At 34.6% G+C, this 14,553-nt stretch overlaps 2 protein-coding genes across 2 annotated transcripts; both read left to right on the forward strand.

Moving 5' to 3' along the window:
- Positions 1 to 6,348: 6,348 nt before the first annotated feature.
- Positions 6,349 to 6,845, forward strand: LOC128708945 (28S ribosomal protein S18c, mitochondrial). Its single transcript, XM_053803929.1, has 2 exons — positions 6,349 to 6,388; positions 6,448 to 6,845. The coding sequence occupies exons 1-2, from the start codon at positions 6,349 to 6,351 to the stop codon at positions 6,843 to 6,845; spliced, it is 438 nt and encodes a 145-aa protein (XP_053659904.1).
- Positions 6,846 to 11,593: 4,748 nt separating this feature from the next.
- Positions 11,594 to 14,542, forward strand: LOC128715228 (putative fatty acyl-CoA reductase CG5065). The gene is made up of 6 exons (XM_053810146.1): positions 11,594 to 11,845; positions 11,916 to 12,221; positions 12,285 to 12,682; positions 13,747 to 13,992; positions 14,066 to 14,191; positions 14,263 to 14,542. The coding sequence occupies exons 1-6, from the start codon at positions 11,594 to 11,596 to the stop codon at positions 14,540 to 14,542; spliced, it is 1,608 nt and encodes a 535-aa protein (XP_053666121.1).
- Positions 14,543 to 14,553: the final 11 nt, after the last annotated feature.

The following is a 14,553-nucleotide window of genomic DNA, read 5'->3' on the forward strand; positions in this document are numbered from 1 at the left end:
CACTATGAGCTCGAGTTGGTCATGAATAGGTAAAAATTCAAATTTTATCAGGTATGTTTTAGTTTTTGTTTCCGTGGCTGTAATAGTTAAAAAAATGGTGGTTATGAAAATTATGACAAAATAAGGAAATCTTTAAAAAACATACAACTATCAGCGAATAACTTATAATATATTTATGATTTCAGGATGGTTCATATAGTTAACAACATAACAATTTTTTAAATATTTAACTTAATATCTTTAATGAAAAAAACTTTGTAGTAACATATGTTTATTTGACTTTGCTAAATTTATTAGGAATATTCCCTTGCATAAATGTTTACTACATCTTTAGACAAATTATAATAAAAATTTCATGCTTCGCGGGTGTAAAATCTTTAAGCAGTAATGCTTTTGATTAATAATAAAATACATGTATTATTTTTTTTTCTTAACTTACACCTTACTTTCCTTAAATCACCGTTTAAAACCACCACTGCAACGAAAACAAAAAAATAAAAACACTTTAATTTTTATATTGTTTTCCTTCATGACTACGTTCAGCCCATAGTGGTATGTCAAATTTTTTTCCAGGGTAGCTTCAAACCCTATAGGGGGGGACTACACAAATCTTTTGCCCAAAATCTTTTACCCGGCTTTAATAATGGTTTAATACACCTTGATATCATCTATTTTGTCCGAATGGTCTTCTTCTTCTTCTTCTTCTTTGGTGGTAGGGTTTTATATTCCTATGTTTATAAGGACTGATTCCTTACTCCCATACTCAGAATCATACCTACTCTATTAATTTTGACCTGACGGTTATGTCATGTGGTTTTGGTGTTTCGTGGTTTATCTTCTCTTAGACTCTTTTTTCTTTGGCTTTTTTTTTGTTTTTTCTCTGTTAGATCTACAACAATTTTTTTTTGTGTATTTGTATGCATATTTAAATGTATATGTTTCTGCCTCGTTCGAAACGCTGCTTACTTTGGATTTGTTTGGACGTCTTCTGACAAAATTCGTTAGATTCAATCCATACACGCCCAATGTAAGCAGTGGTCGATTAACGTGGTTTATATTTCGATATTGTTTTCTTTAATGAACTTAATTATCTTCTTTATTTCTTTTCCATCCTTTTCTTTCCATCTTTCTTTTAGTTTGTCAAAAGATAAATTGTCCCTGTTTTTTCCATATTTTTTGCAATCAAATATTATGTGCATTCCTGTGTTAGGAGTGTTACAAACTAGGCATATCCCTGTGTCTGCTAATTTCATTTTGGCCAGCCAAAATGGAGACCAGTCGTGACCTGTTATGATTCTATTTATTACTTTTGTTTCTTCAGGCTTTATATTTATTCCTTTTTCCCATGGAGTCATTTCAAACTCTTTTTGAAATGTCATGAATTTTTTACCTTTATATTGACATGTTTCTTCGTACCAATCTTTTGTTTCTTTTACCATGTTGGTTTTAAATTCTTCAAAAGCATCGATAAGTCTTATTTTGTTTTCGATTATTATATCTGATATAGTACCTTCTTTTGCTAGTCTGTCTGCACATTCATTTCCGTCTATTCCTACATGTGCTGGTATCCACCATATTTCTGCCTTCAATTTTATTCCTGTTTTTAATATGTAGTATACTTGTTCTTCAATTTGGTCCTGGTGTTTTGCTTTTTCTAATATGTTGCAACTTGTAAGGCTATCTGTATATATAGTGAGATTACTAATTTGTTGTTCTTCTGCAATTCTCATAGCTATTTCTATGGCCTTTAATTCTATGCTTGTTATGGAAACATTGTTACTGGCTCTTATGCTGTGATACCATCTTACGTTTTCTTTTTGTATGTATATGCCTATCCCGCATTTCTCTTTAATTTTGCTTCCGTCTGTAAATATGCTATTCTTATTTTCCATCCGCTGCCTTATATTTTCAAGTACTATTTGTTTTGTCACTGTTTTATTTCTATTTGGCTTTTCCTCTATTTTGTCATTAATACTAGTGTTAATATTTATGTGTTGACTTATGTCGTTAGAAGTACTTATATCTATTTTTTCAATCAGTCTTTTGTTTTCTTCAAATAGTTGTTCTTGTGCGGTGATTAGTTTTTTGTTTCTGTTTGTTCTTGTTGAATTAATTAGCTGTTTTCTGATGATGGGACAAAAAGTGTATGCCTTTGTCATTTCCTTGCATGCTATATATTTACATCTGATGTCTAATGGGACCTCCGCATTTATTGCATGTAATGAGTTAATCGGGGTAGACTTAGTGCATCCTGATATTTTCCGTAGAGCATTGTTGGTTATAGTGCATATTTTTTTTCTATTTGTCTTTTTGCAGTTTTTGGTGGTGGAAGATCCGTTTTCTAATATACTTCTGATTGTGGTTCTGTATAAAATTCTTGCTTTTGTTGTGCTTATTCCACGATTTTTTCCGCATAGTATTTTGTGTATGTTTAGTCTGTCTCTTGCCTTGTTTTTCAACTCTTCCACGTGTTTTTTGAAATTTAGTTTGCTGTCTAATATTGTTCCTAGATATTTATATGAGTTTATATTTTCAATCTCTATGTTGTTTATTTTCAGTTGTATCTTGTTTTTTGTTTTTCCTATGGTCATTATTTTTGTTTTTTTAAGGTTCATTTCTAGTCTTATTTCTTGCATTCCCTTTATAAATTCATGCATGCCTTTTTTTAGTTTCTTCTGTAATTCATTTTCGTTATTTCCGGATGCTATGAGTGCAAAATCATCTGCGTATTGTATTAATTTAGTCTTTGGTAATGTGTTAATCCTATGATGTAACCTACTTGTGTAAATATTAAAGAGTGTTGGGGACATTACATCTCCTTGTGGCAATCCATCACTGACTAGTTTTTTTATTAATTGGTTGTTACTTTCGATTTCTATCATTCTATTCCTTAGAAATTCTCCTACCCATTTTACTATTTGGCTGCTTAAATTCTGTTTTATTAGTTCTTCTAGTAGGATTGTTAATTTTACATTGTTGTATGCATTTCTTGGTCAATGAATATGATTCCTATTTTCCTTTTTTCTTTTTTCTTTTTGAATATCAAATTCAGGAGATAGTTTGTGCAGTCTTGAATTGATCTGTTTTTCCTAAAACCAAATGAGGTTTCAGGTATAGTGCTATACAGTTCACAATGTCTATTTATTTTATTTAGTACCTCAGAGTTGCTGACTTTCATTATAGTGTTAATTAGGGATATTAGTCTGTAGTTTTCCAGATTTTTGTTGTCTCTGTTTGGTTTTGGGATCGCTATGGTTTTGATTCTTTTTAGTTCTTTTTTTATTTTTCCATTTACCCACATTTCATTTATTTCTTCTATTATTTTTATGGCTGCATTTGGGTTTAAATTTTTCAGCATCTCATATGTGATTTTATCTGTCCCTGGGGCTGATTTCTTTTTCTTGTTTAATATTCTTTCCCATTTTTCTTTGTTTAGTAGTATTTCTTCGTTGATAAATTCAGGTATGTTGATTTCATTTATCTTTGTTGATCTATTTTTGCCATATGTTTTTTTAAGCAATTCTTTGGCCGCTATTTCATTATTATGAATTATGTTTTCCTCTCTTTGTGTTTTTCTTTATTGGATATTTTTTTTACTAGTTCCCACAGCTCCTTTGTAGATGTATTTTTATTTATATTATCTATTGAGTGTTGAAATGATTTTATTTTGTTTAACTTGATTTTTGTTTTTAGTATCGCTGTTCTTCTTTTGTATTCTATAGCATCTTGAATATCTTTGGAAGAATTGTATGTTTTTCGTGCGTTATTTCTGTCTTCCAATGCCATTTTGAGTTCTGTATTCCACCATGATTTTGGCTCATATTTGGTTTTTGTTTTGTTATTCTTAATTATTTTTTCAATTTGTTTAGATATTTGTTTTATTGTTGAATATCTGTCATGATTTAGTACTCTTAAAGTGTCTAATATCCTGGCCTTATTTATTGTTGTTCTGATTTGTTTTCTTATTACTTCTTTTAATATTATTCTTATCATTCTGTGGTTGCTATTTCCTATGTGGTAATCACTAATTTCCCTATTTATATCACTTATTATATCTGGAGAAAATATTGTTAGGTCTATGGACGTATTTCGTTTCTTTGGGTCCTCTGAAATGCATGTGTCTTTTTCATTTTTTTGAACGATGAGATTTGTACTGTCCACTTCATCCAATAGACATATTCCTTTTTTATCATTTTTCTGGTCTCCCCAGAACGTATGGTGGCAATTAAAGTCTCCAGCTATTATTGTCCTGTAATTTCTGTATCTTTCTATTTGTTGTATCGTGTCTTTTAATTCTTCTGCTGTGGCTTTTGGGCTTGCATATATGGATATAACTTGAAGTTTTGCTTCTATAAGTTCTATCGCTGTTGTTTGAATGTTCTGGATCTCTTTCACTATTTTTATTTCTTTGAATTTTATTCCTTTTTTTATTATGATTGCGCTGCCTCCATATCCGTCTGCTCTGTTTTCTTTAATTATGTTGTATCCTGATATTTTTATCTTTTCATTTTCTTTTAGCCATGTTTCTTGTAAGCATGCTATACTATACTCTTCCATTTTTAATATGTGTGTTAATTCTTCTTTATTTTTTTTCAAACTCTGGATGTTTGCCTGAAGTATTTTTACCCACATTGCATTGATTTTAATTCTAGTATATTCAAACAATATACTACCTATTTTTTCAAACGGAAGTAGTTTTTTTTTCTTTTTTCCTTTCTTTCATTACTTTTCTTAAGTCATTTCACTTTCATTTTCCTCTCTAGTGGTGTTTTGTTCTATTTCCTGATTTCGGTGTTGTAATGGAATTAGTTCTCCATTTTCTTGTTGTATTAATATGTTCTCTAAATTTTCTTGTGATGGATTGATTTCATTATTTTCTGAATTTTTTTCTGTGTTTATTTTGTTTTCTGTTTCGTTTATGCTGTTTTCTTTGTTTTCAATGTTCTTAGCTGTGTCATTTTTTTCCTGGTTTTCTTTGTTTTTCTGTGTTGTTGTCGGTTTGTTTTGTATCATTATTTTTTTTGTGTATGAGGGATTTATACTGTCTGATTGGTTAGTTTTTTCTGTATTGTTTTGTGACTTTGTTTTTTGTGCGTAGGATATTAATGAGTTTATGTGTGTTCTGGGAATATTAGGGCATTGTCTTCTCCTAATTCTTCTGGCTTCTCCATATGTTACCTTATTCATCGTTTTTATTTTTTGAATTTCGATTTCATCCAAAAATACTGGGCAAGTTTTTTGTAGTGTATGGTGCCCTTCACCGCACGATACACACTTTAACACATTACATTCTTCCTCATGCGCTATCTCGCTACACTTAGCGCACACTCTTTCTCTCTTGCACCACTTTTTAGTATGACCCATTCGCATGCAGTTACCGCAGCGCATAGGTTTCGGGATATATGTTTCTACTTTTATCGGATACAAACCGAAATCGATCATCCTTGGCACATTCGTTGAGTAGAAAGTAATCACTGCTGTACGCGTGTTTATTATTTTGTCCTCTACTTTTCTTTTTAGTATTGTCACTTCGATCACTTTATCCGCCATTAGTCCCTCTTTTATTTCTTCTTCGCTCATGAACTCGATGTCGGGGCACCTTATAACCCCTTTGCAGGTGTTCAGTGTCGGGTGTTCATACACTTTGATTTTGATTTCATTTGGGCCACTTCCGATTTTGTTTAATTTCATCAAATTGTGTACCTTTTTTTGTTGGTTTACTCTCACTAACAGCCTTCCACCTCTCATTCTCGTGATTTGGGCTACATTTTCACCCACTACCGTGTCAATTGTTTTTTTGATCAAAAACGGGTTTACTCGGCTTAGATCCTTGTTTTCTGTAACGGATTCGATCAACAAAAATCTTGCGCATTTTGTCCCCCGAAACACTGTAGCACTGATCCTTTTTTTACTTTTCTTTTTGGTTCTCCCACAACATTTTCTTGTGGCTCCAGTTCATTGTAGTAATTGTAGAGGGGTATTCCCCCTCCGGGGTCGTTGACCCCCATCGTGCAAAAAACTCTTTTTCGTGTCCTTTTTTCGCATTCCTATGTAACTAAATTTTTCCCTTCAATTATATTCACTTCCACGTGTTCCCTTTTTTTTTTTTTTTTTTTTTCGTTTGTTCACTCTAAAGTAACGGTTCACTCAAATGAGATGCGTGTTCCTTTTACGGTGTCCAACTGTCAAGTGCGGTCCGAATGGTCGAATTATGTCATTTGGGTGCTTTGACAACAGTAACGTCAACTCGCCACAACACTTCACGTTGGATATTTTGCTTGCTGGATATAACTTGCAATCTCTATGTATTAATATTCTGCGACTTTTTGAATATTACTATATTACATCATGATGTACGGGATACGAAATAGACTCGGTGTTGCTCGGGGTAAGTGTAATATGCTTTTGTTTTTCTCTAATATGTTTGTATAATGTGGCCACCAACAGCTCTTTTAGGTTATGTGAATAAAGCCGCACTAGTGCCAGCTGCAACAAATTTTCCACTCCGTAAACAATACACGACGACCGTCGACAATAATTCCCCGGTCCAGTTTGATGAAAACCCATTCGCAAAGGAAAAAGTACAGTGCATTTTGTGCAAACATGGCATAAACCCGGATTACAAAAACGTTCAACTACTGTCACAGTTTCAAAGCCCATACACTGGCCGTGTTTACGGTCGACACATAACCGGTTTGTGCAAAAATCGACACGAGCAAGTAGAACGGGAAATCATTAAAGCACAAAATGCTGGATTTATGCCTACATACCATAAGGCTGTAGACTTCCTAAATGATCCAAAACTGTTTGATCCCGAAAAGGCGATTCGTCCGCACAAATATTAACTGAAGCAGTAAGGTAGGAATTCAATAAACTTGTATTAAAGTAGTTAATACATTAGATTGCTTTGCATGTTCATTACATCCGTATATCCTTGCCCGTATGTATTAGCCAATAAGAGCCAAAGAAATTTAAGATTTAAACAAAAAGTATGAGGAATAGATTTATTCTAGTTGTTCAACATTTTAGTATATAGCAATATTTGTGTATGCTGTACATAATCCACGTTTAATCATTAGGGGTTTTGGATTTTGACCAAACATTGGTATTGCAATAACAATACTTTACAATGGGGAAACTTTGCTGCATTTTTTCAAATGGTGGTGGTAATATTGTAGCCCTAATCGCCCTAATAACCCTAGCGGTCTTCCCAGGTATGATTACCAATGTACAGTCTTTTCCCGAGTTACGCGAATCCCGAAATTTTGACAACTCGTGAAATATTGTGGAATTGAAGATTTTATTTGTTGAATTTAAAATTTCCCAAAAATTAAAATACGTTACATTTTGATATTAAAAACATTAATTTTGGTAAAAATGTACTCTATTTGACGAAATAAACGTAAAAATATCAATTATTAATGTACTTCGTAACGTGAAAAGAAGAAAGCGATCATTGAATACTAACTATAAACGATATTATGAAGGGAATTCGAGTTACGCGAATATCTCTGGCACGTATTACTCGCGTAAATCGGTTAAAAGACTGTACCTTTCATTTACCATGAGGCTAGGTACATTGGGAGTTTCTCATGATTTGTGGGAGACCAAAATGCATTGTTCTCTTGCTAACGTACCTGGGCAGATTGCTAGGTGTAGATGCACGGTAATATCCCTTGTTGGACTAGCTTAAGATTTTAAAGGATAGTCTTCTTATGATTTCTGAATTACTCTGTTATAATTACTATTCACTAAGTTCATTATTTGCAATAATCAGTCAATCAGTAAAGTCCTTTAGAAAATGTTTCGTCAAATTGATCTCATTGATTGATTGATTGATCATTTATATTTCTATTTTCAACATATTTCATGTTTTAATATATTTGGAATTTTTTCATGTGTTATTTTCAATACATTTGCTAATGAAGTGATATTGTAAATCAAAATGTTTCTATCGCTTCGTTTCTCGCAGTTTTTTTTTTTTTGTTTGATTCGTAACTAATTCTCATTCCAAAGAAATTTTTCAATTCCAATATATCGTTCATTTGGAATTTCGTTTTCAACTGTTCCTTCATTTGTTGTATTTAGTACCGGCGCTGGTCCCACACGACAGAACTGAGACTCAATTCCATCCGTACCTTTCCCCCGGAGCAGGGACTTGAATATCCGGTTACATAATAAATTTAGTCGATACGGTTTGATCGTTCCAACGGTTGTTTCTTCTCTTGAATAATATTTTCCATATACAGGCAGTCCCCGAGATACGCGGTTCCTCTTATACGCGGATTTGGAGATTCGCGGTTTTTGGAAATTTGACAGCTGAGTTAGTTTATAGTACAAAATCTAAGCAACAAGGTGTAACATTGGTCTAAAATAGCTTCCTTTGTCATATAAAACATTTGTTTTTAGTTTACTTTAATGTATTCTATCAGAAAATAGTCTGGTTTGCTGAATAAATTAAGGGTAGAGTAGAAAATCAACTTATCCAACTTTGATGTATAAACGATTTCACTCCCGGATTCGACATACGTGGTAATTCGAGATACGCGGATTTTTTCCCGGGTTATAGCAGTCCGCTATAATAGCGTACCTCGGGGACTGCCTGTATTGTGATATCAAAACGAATCTTTTCCAAATGATTTCAATTTAGAAATGCTGTTCGCACATCTATTTGATGTAAATGAAAGTTTTCTGCAGTATGAAGCACTGCTACTACCAGAAAGATTCTTACAATCAAATGTAATTTTATTAATTCCTATAATATCTTAAAAACTATGTATTAATAGTTAAATTGTCTACAATTGTCATAGCACGGGTGCATAGGTTTCTTAGTAATCGTATCGCTCTAAACGCGAACAACTTTTGACAACTAGATGCGCTTTATATCTATCTATAGATCCATTATCGGAATTTTTTATCTTAAATACCTACTTGCATGGCCCTCCATAGGCTCAGTCAGGAAGATCAACATTCTCTTATGTGTTATTCTTTTCATGTGAACGTGTTTCATTATCATTCTCACGTTTCCAGTCGGGGCCCATCACCTAATGAAAACCAGCAATATTACTTGCTTAATGTCTTAATACCGTAACTGCCATATTGTAAATCGTTGCCTTCTTAAAATTTCTTCATTATTCTTTTACATCGTTATCTACTTAGTTAATTTTTTGCAACAATTGTATAAAAACTATGACAAGAGATAAAAATTCAAATGCCCTCTGGGTTTGAGTCCACAGATAGCGAGCAGTTATGATAGCCCAAAGACCTAGAATATACAATTCATATAAAAACATTCAAGGAAAAAAACATCACCTATTTCTGTTTTATGTGTTAGCATCGTTACTCTCATGTTGCCTTCGTTGTGCCGTAATTAAAAGGTATAACGGATACATAACACATCACCTCATAGATAATGTCACCTTTTTGTTGCACAGTACAATGCACATAAAAAGTCAAATTTTGTTCGCCATCTGGGCTATTCTTACGATTTTTTTTTGTTACAAAACCCAAAAATAACTAATTCAAATGTATTCAATATTTAAAATACACATATGACCCAAAGGGCTTGAAAAGGTAGTTCGAGTTCGTCATATAAGATGTCTGCATTTCCTTCTTCCTTTTAACGCTTCCTGCCTCTGTGGTTGCTTCGTTTGTATTCAGCTGTCAGTATTCGTGTAAATAAGCTGATTAAAACTGAATAATCAGCTGTAGGTTTCGTTAGTCGCATAATTAAAACGAGGAACCGGTTTTACACTTGGTTAGTTTAGAGAACCTTCGCATCATCAAATTTTGTTCCAAATTAGTCACGTTTTTCAAAAGCAAACTTTGTCAACAAAGATGTTAAATGAATTAACGACTGAAACCGACACAGTTAGAGCATTCAATAAAAAAACCGTACAAAATCGTTCAATTACATTAGCTGATGAAATGAGTAAGTTCATCGAGGGATGTTCACATCTTGTTTGATTATGTATTCTATCTTGTTCAAATTATTTGTAAATTTTACCACGTAACTGGATAGTTAGTCATTGCTACGGGGGATTGGTCCGGTTCGTCCGGGATTTTTAAAAATTGAATATGGAGTACGGTTGCATGCAGAAATATTTTTTTAAATTGCAAATACGCAAAATTGCAATTTTTTTTTAATCAACAATACGTTACATTTCATCATTATAAAATTTAATTTCATAACATTTTATTGTAATTCTTGAAATAAACTCATTATGCGAAACATGTCATTGAACTTAGCAAGTGATAAAGTTTCATTACTTGAAGAAAAATCCAAATATCTGTTTTTTTGGTGTCCACACATGGTGCGACTTGTTAGTAAGCTTCTGTCCATTAAAAAGGGACGCATACGCCGTCGGTATCTGTATGCTAAAAGAAAAAAATATAGTATAACCTGTTGTTGCTTAAGGCGATATGTAAATTCAGAATAAGGGAGAAGATCAATGCTCTTATCTTTCCCGGTGGACGCTTCTTGGTGTCATTCTATAACCATGCATAAAATATGCGATGGAATTAGTAATCCCGTCTACTTCATTTCCATATTATCTATAACCATTCAGTGATGAGCCTAACCAAAAATGTAAAATAATTTAACCATCGCATACTCCAGCCAATTTCCTGTCTGACAGTCTCATGAATTCTTGCGTTACAACAAGTTTTGTTCTTTTAGTTTACATTTCTGCACAACACATTGAAAGCAGAATTAACTGAATGATCATAACTTTGTTGACCTTCCGCACTCGAATCGCTCGCAACTTAGAGGTGCTAATCTTTGGCCGACCCAGCGACAGAGCATTTTTTTTAAATCTACCTTTGCTGGTCTGGCTGAGGAGATAAGTTGTAAAATAAAACTTAAACGATAGATCGCGATGGTCGTAATTCTTCAAAATGACTTAAGAGAAGTGCAGGTGTTATCCAATGATGTCATGTGGAGACATACTATATTGCATTATATATTTTCTGAGAATTATATATACTCGATAAATAAACGGTAAATTTCCCTATCTCTTTATCTCTCTCTCTCTCTCTCTCTCTCTCTCTCTTTCATCTCTCTCTCTCTCTACGGATGAAGTACGATAAGATGTTTTCCGTTTTCGATCTGCTACTATTCCATACCTCTTGGAATTAACCTTAGACGAACCAGTTTTCAATGTTTGTGAAAACCTTGAGTGTATCTGGTTTGTGAAGTATATGTTTCGTTGTAGTTTTAATTTTTGTTATTCGTTTTAGTGGCTAATCTAAGCATAAGTCGGACTTAAGTTCGTTACCATTCGTCGCCACCGTCGTCATTGTTGGAGCGCGACTCACAAGGTCCGGTATCGTCCGATCGTTCATTCAGTGTGATCGTATCCACGCGGACGGTTGCTCGTCATTCGTGCTCGCGGTGCGGAGTATAGTGGTAGAAACTAGCAATACATTTGGTGGTAGTGTCGATGTAAACGATGAACGTGATTGTTCTCAACATTGCAAAGTAAAGAAACTGCTAAAATACAACATCTTCAATCAAGTGTATAACATTTTCCCGGCTGCTGGCATTTCACTGAGAAAGAGAGAATTTTAGATAAAACTCTATCACAATTCTACGATGCACACCTTCTCCAATCATCCAATCGGGTTGCTCCCGATGGAGCAGAACTATGACCCATCTAAACCTTCAATTGCGGAATTTTTTACCGGTCGAGACATTTTTGTCACCGGTGGTACGGGATTCATGGGTAAAGTCTTAATAGAAAAGCTTCTGCGATCCTGTCCTGAGCTCAATAATATCTACATTTTGATTCGTGAGAAAAAGCAAAAATCGATAAAGGAGCGTATTCTGGAGATGCAGCAGCTTCCGGTTTGTAGTACCAAGAACTGCCACCGTTCAGGGTTTAAAAAAATATTTTTAATGTTTATTTTTGTGCTAGTTATTCGATAAACTTCGCGGTGAACAGCCGGAACTATTAAATAAGATGGTTCCGGTGCAAGGTGATGTTTCGCTTCTAGGGCTCGGCCTGTCTCAGAATGACATCGACATGATGGCCAATGTCTCGGTCATTTTTCATGTAGCCGCCAGTGTACGATTCGACGATCCACTCAAGACCGCAATATTGCTGAATACACGCGGTACACGTGAGCTGGTCCATTTTGCAGAACAGTTACCTTCACTTCGTGTGTTAATGCACGTTTCTTCTACCTACTCGAACCCAGATCGATATGTAATAGAGGAAGAGGTATGTACTTATAGAAGGCATATCGAATTACCCGGGTGTAAGATCGATCGACTCTCCGTATAGGTTTATCCAGCTTACGCTGATTGGCGGGACACAATACGCATTGCAGAAACGTTCGACGAGCAGACGCTCGATGTGCTCGCACCGAAATATATGGGATTCTTGCCAAACACGTACGTGTTTACGAAAAGTCTCGCCGAACAGATTGTAAACGAGCATAAGGACCGTCTGCCCATGATCTTGTTCCGGCCATCAATTGTCATCTCGTCGATGAAAGACCCTATTCCAGGCTGGATGGACAACTTCAACGGCCCGGTCGGATTGTTGGTCGGATGCGGCATTGGCATATGTCGTACAATGTATTGCGACCCTAACAACATTGCCGATTTTACGCCGGTTGACGTATGCATCAAGGCAATGATCGTTGCCGCGTGGAAACGTGGCACTGAACCAGTGCCCAGGTAAGCCTAATATCTTAAAAACGCCTCTAATGTGCCGAGTAAGGGCTATTAGCTCAGATGAATTGATGTATCTCATTGATGCTACTGTTTAAAACTTACCTTCTCGTTGGTTGTATATCCATTGCGTAATCGTAGCTATTAGAAACAATGAGAAGTTCATGGTGGGAACCGGTTGGTGAATCGATAACATGGTTCAAATTGAATAGAATCAAACGAAATATCGCAATTTATACACCAACCGTTGGGAAACAATCCCCGCTACTTGCGGTGATCAGAAAAGCGCATTTTTCCCATTATTTTTCATCCTTCATTTCCGAAAAATACAAATATGTTAGCCCTTTAACATCTCAATATCAAGGCCCCAGTATATAGGTCATGGATTCGAGAGGAATTGAAGGCGAAGGAATTGTGCGATTTTTAACATATTACCTAAGCACATTTTTAATTATGGCTACTACCTGAACCGCTCACAAAACCAATAATTTTGATTGGCTGCCCGGTAACCTTGAATCTGGGTTTTTGGTATTTGATACATGTTATGCTAGTTCAACTTGGTGAATGTAACAAATTCTGCGTAACACGAAAGCACAACAAACTAGATTAGATGAAGCTTTTAAGCAAACAAGGGTCAGACTGGTCAAGCGGCTAGACACCCTTTTTGTATGCTGTGTTCCTTTGAACGTTTTAAATGGGGCAATTGTAACGTGAACAGTTGAACAGCTCCTGCTACAGCTACACTGTTGGGTATTATTAAATTTTATTTTCTCATAAATATTAGCAATTTTTTTCTAGAAAGCATAAACATTTTTTCTCATCCGTAAAATAAACTAGTCAAAAATATTAGTTCACAAAGGAGAAAACATTTACTAATTAGTAAAAACATCTCGTTCGTTTTTGGTGTAGTATAACGCTCAAAGTTATACATTGAGCAATTAATTAAGTAACATTTTCAATGATTATTGACAACACGGCTATTGTTACGGTATATTTATAAAACTATCGGTTTATGTTATGTTCGGCTACTGTTAAAATTTTATGTTGTTTTTCATTTCTTATTTTTACAGCAGTTCTAATCAAGATCTTCCGATATACAATTGCTGCATTTCCAATTTGAGAAACTCTACCATGTCACAGATTGTAGAGATGGGTCGTACCTTATCCGACGAGATTCCACTGGACAAATGCATTTGGGCTCCTGGTGGGGGTATAACACAAATTCGTATACACAACTTGATACGAGTGCTTCTGTACCATATTCTGCCAGCTATTTTAATTGATGGAATATTTCGTCTGATGGGTCAAAAGCCGTTGTAAGTATGGTATTGTAAGATAATGTTTTAAATATAGTTATTTCCTAAACGATTATTTCTTATTTAACTATAGCTTGGCGAAGTTACAAAGGAAAATCTACACTGCAAACGTGGCGCTCGAGTACTTCATTTTGAATAATTGGGATTTTAAAAATGGCAACTTTATAAAGCTAGCGTCGGAAATCAAACCAGAGGACAAGTACTAACTCATATTGTGACATTCTTCTTATCCTTATTTCATAGCCAAATCTGTTCTCTTTCCATTTAAAGCAAAGATTTCTACTACCGTGACTTCATCGAATTCGATGTAACACTGTACTTTCGCAATTGCATTCTCGGTGCCCGAAGGTACCTTCTAAAGGAGAAGGACGAAAATATTCCGAGAGCACTTACACATCTCAAACGGATGAAGCTGTTGGATAAAATATGCAAGACTATCATTGTGGCAGTCTTTATGTACATTACTCTTATCCAGTTTGACATGCTAGGAATGATACTTTACATCATTTCTTATAAACCATCGTACGCTTTAGATATCGATTGTAAATGAATGTCGACATT

The sequence above is a fragment of the Anopheles marshallii genome, chromosome X, assembly GCF_943734725.1.
Source record: "Anopheles marshallii chromosome X, idAnoMarsDA_429_01, whole genome shotgun sequence".
NCBI lineage: Eukaryota > Metazoa > Arthropoda > Insecta > Diptera > Culicidae > Anopheles > Anopheles marshallii.

Excerpts from the sequence above, each read along its gene's own strand:
- LOC128715228 (XM_053810146.1), top strand. The coding sequence starts at position 11,594 with ATGCACACCTTCTCCAATCATCCAATCGGGTTGCTCCCGATGGAGCAG. Across the intron at positions 11,846-11,915 it reads TGGAGATGCAGCAGCTTCCG|TTATTCGATAAACTTCGCGG; the intron begins GTTTGTAGTACC and ends TTTTTGTGCTAG. Across the intron at positions 12,222-12,284 it reads GATATGTAATAGAGGAAGAG|GTTTATCCAGCTTACGCTGA; the intron begins GTATGTACTTAT and ends CTCTCCGTATAG.
- LOC128708945 (XM_053803929.1), top strand. The coding sequence starts at position 6,349 with ATGATGTACGGGATACGAAATAGACTCGGTGTTGCTCGGG. Across the intron at positions 6,389-6,447 it reads TAGACTCGGTGTTGCTCGGG|CTCTTTTAGGTTATGTGAAT; the intron begins GTAAGTGTAATA and ends GGCCACCAACAG.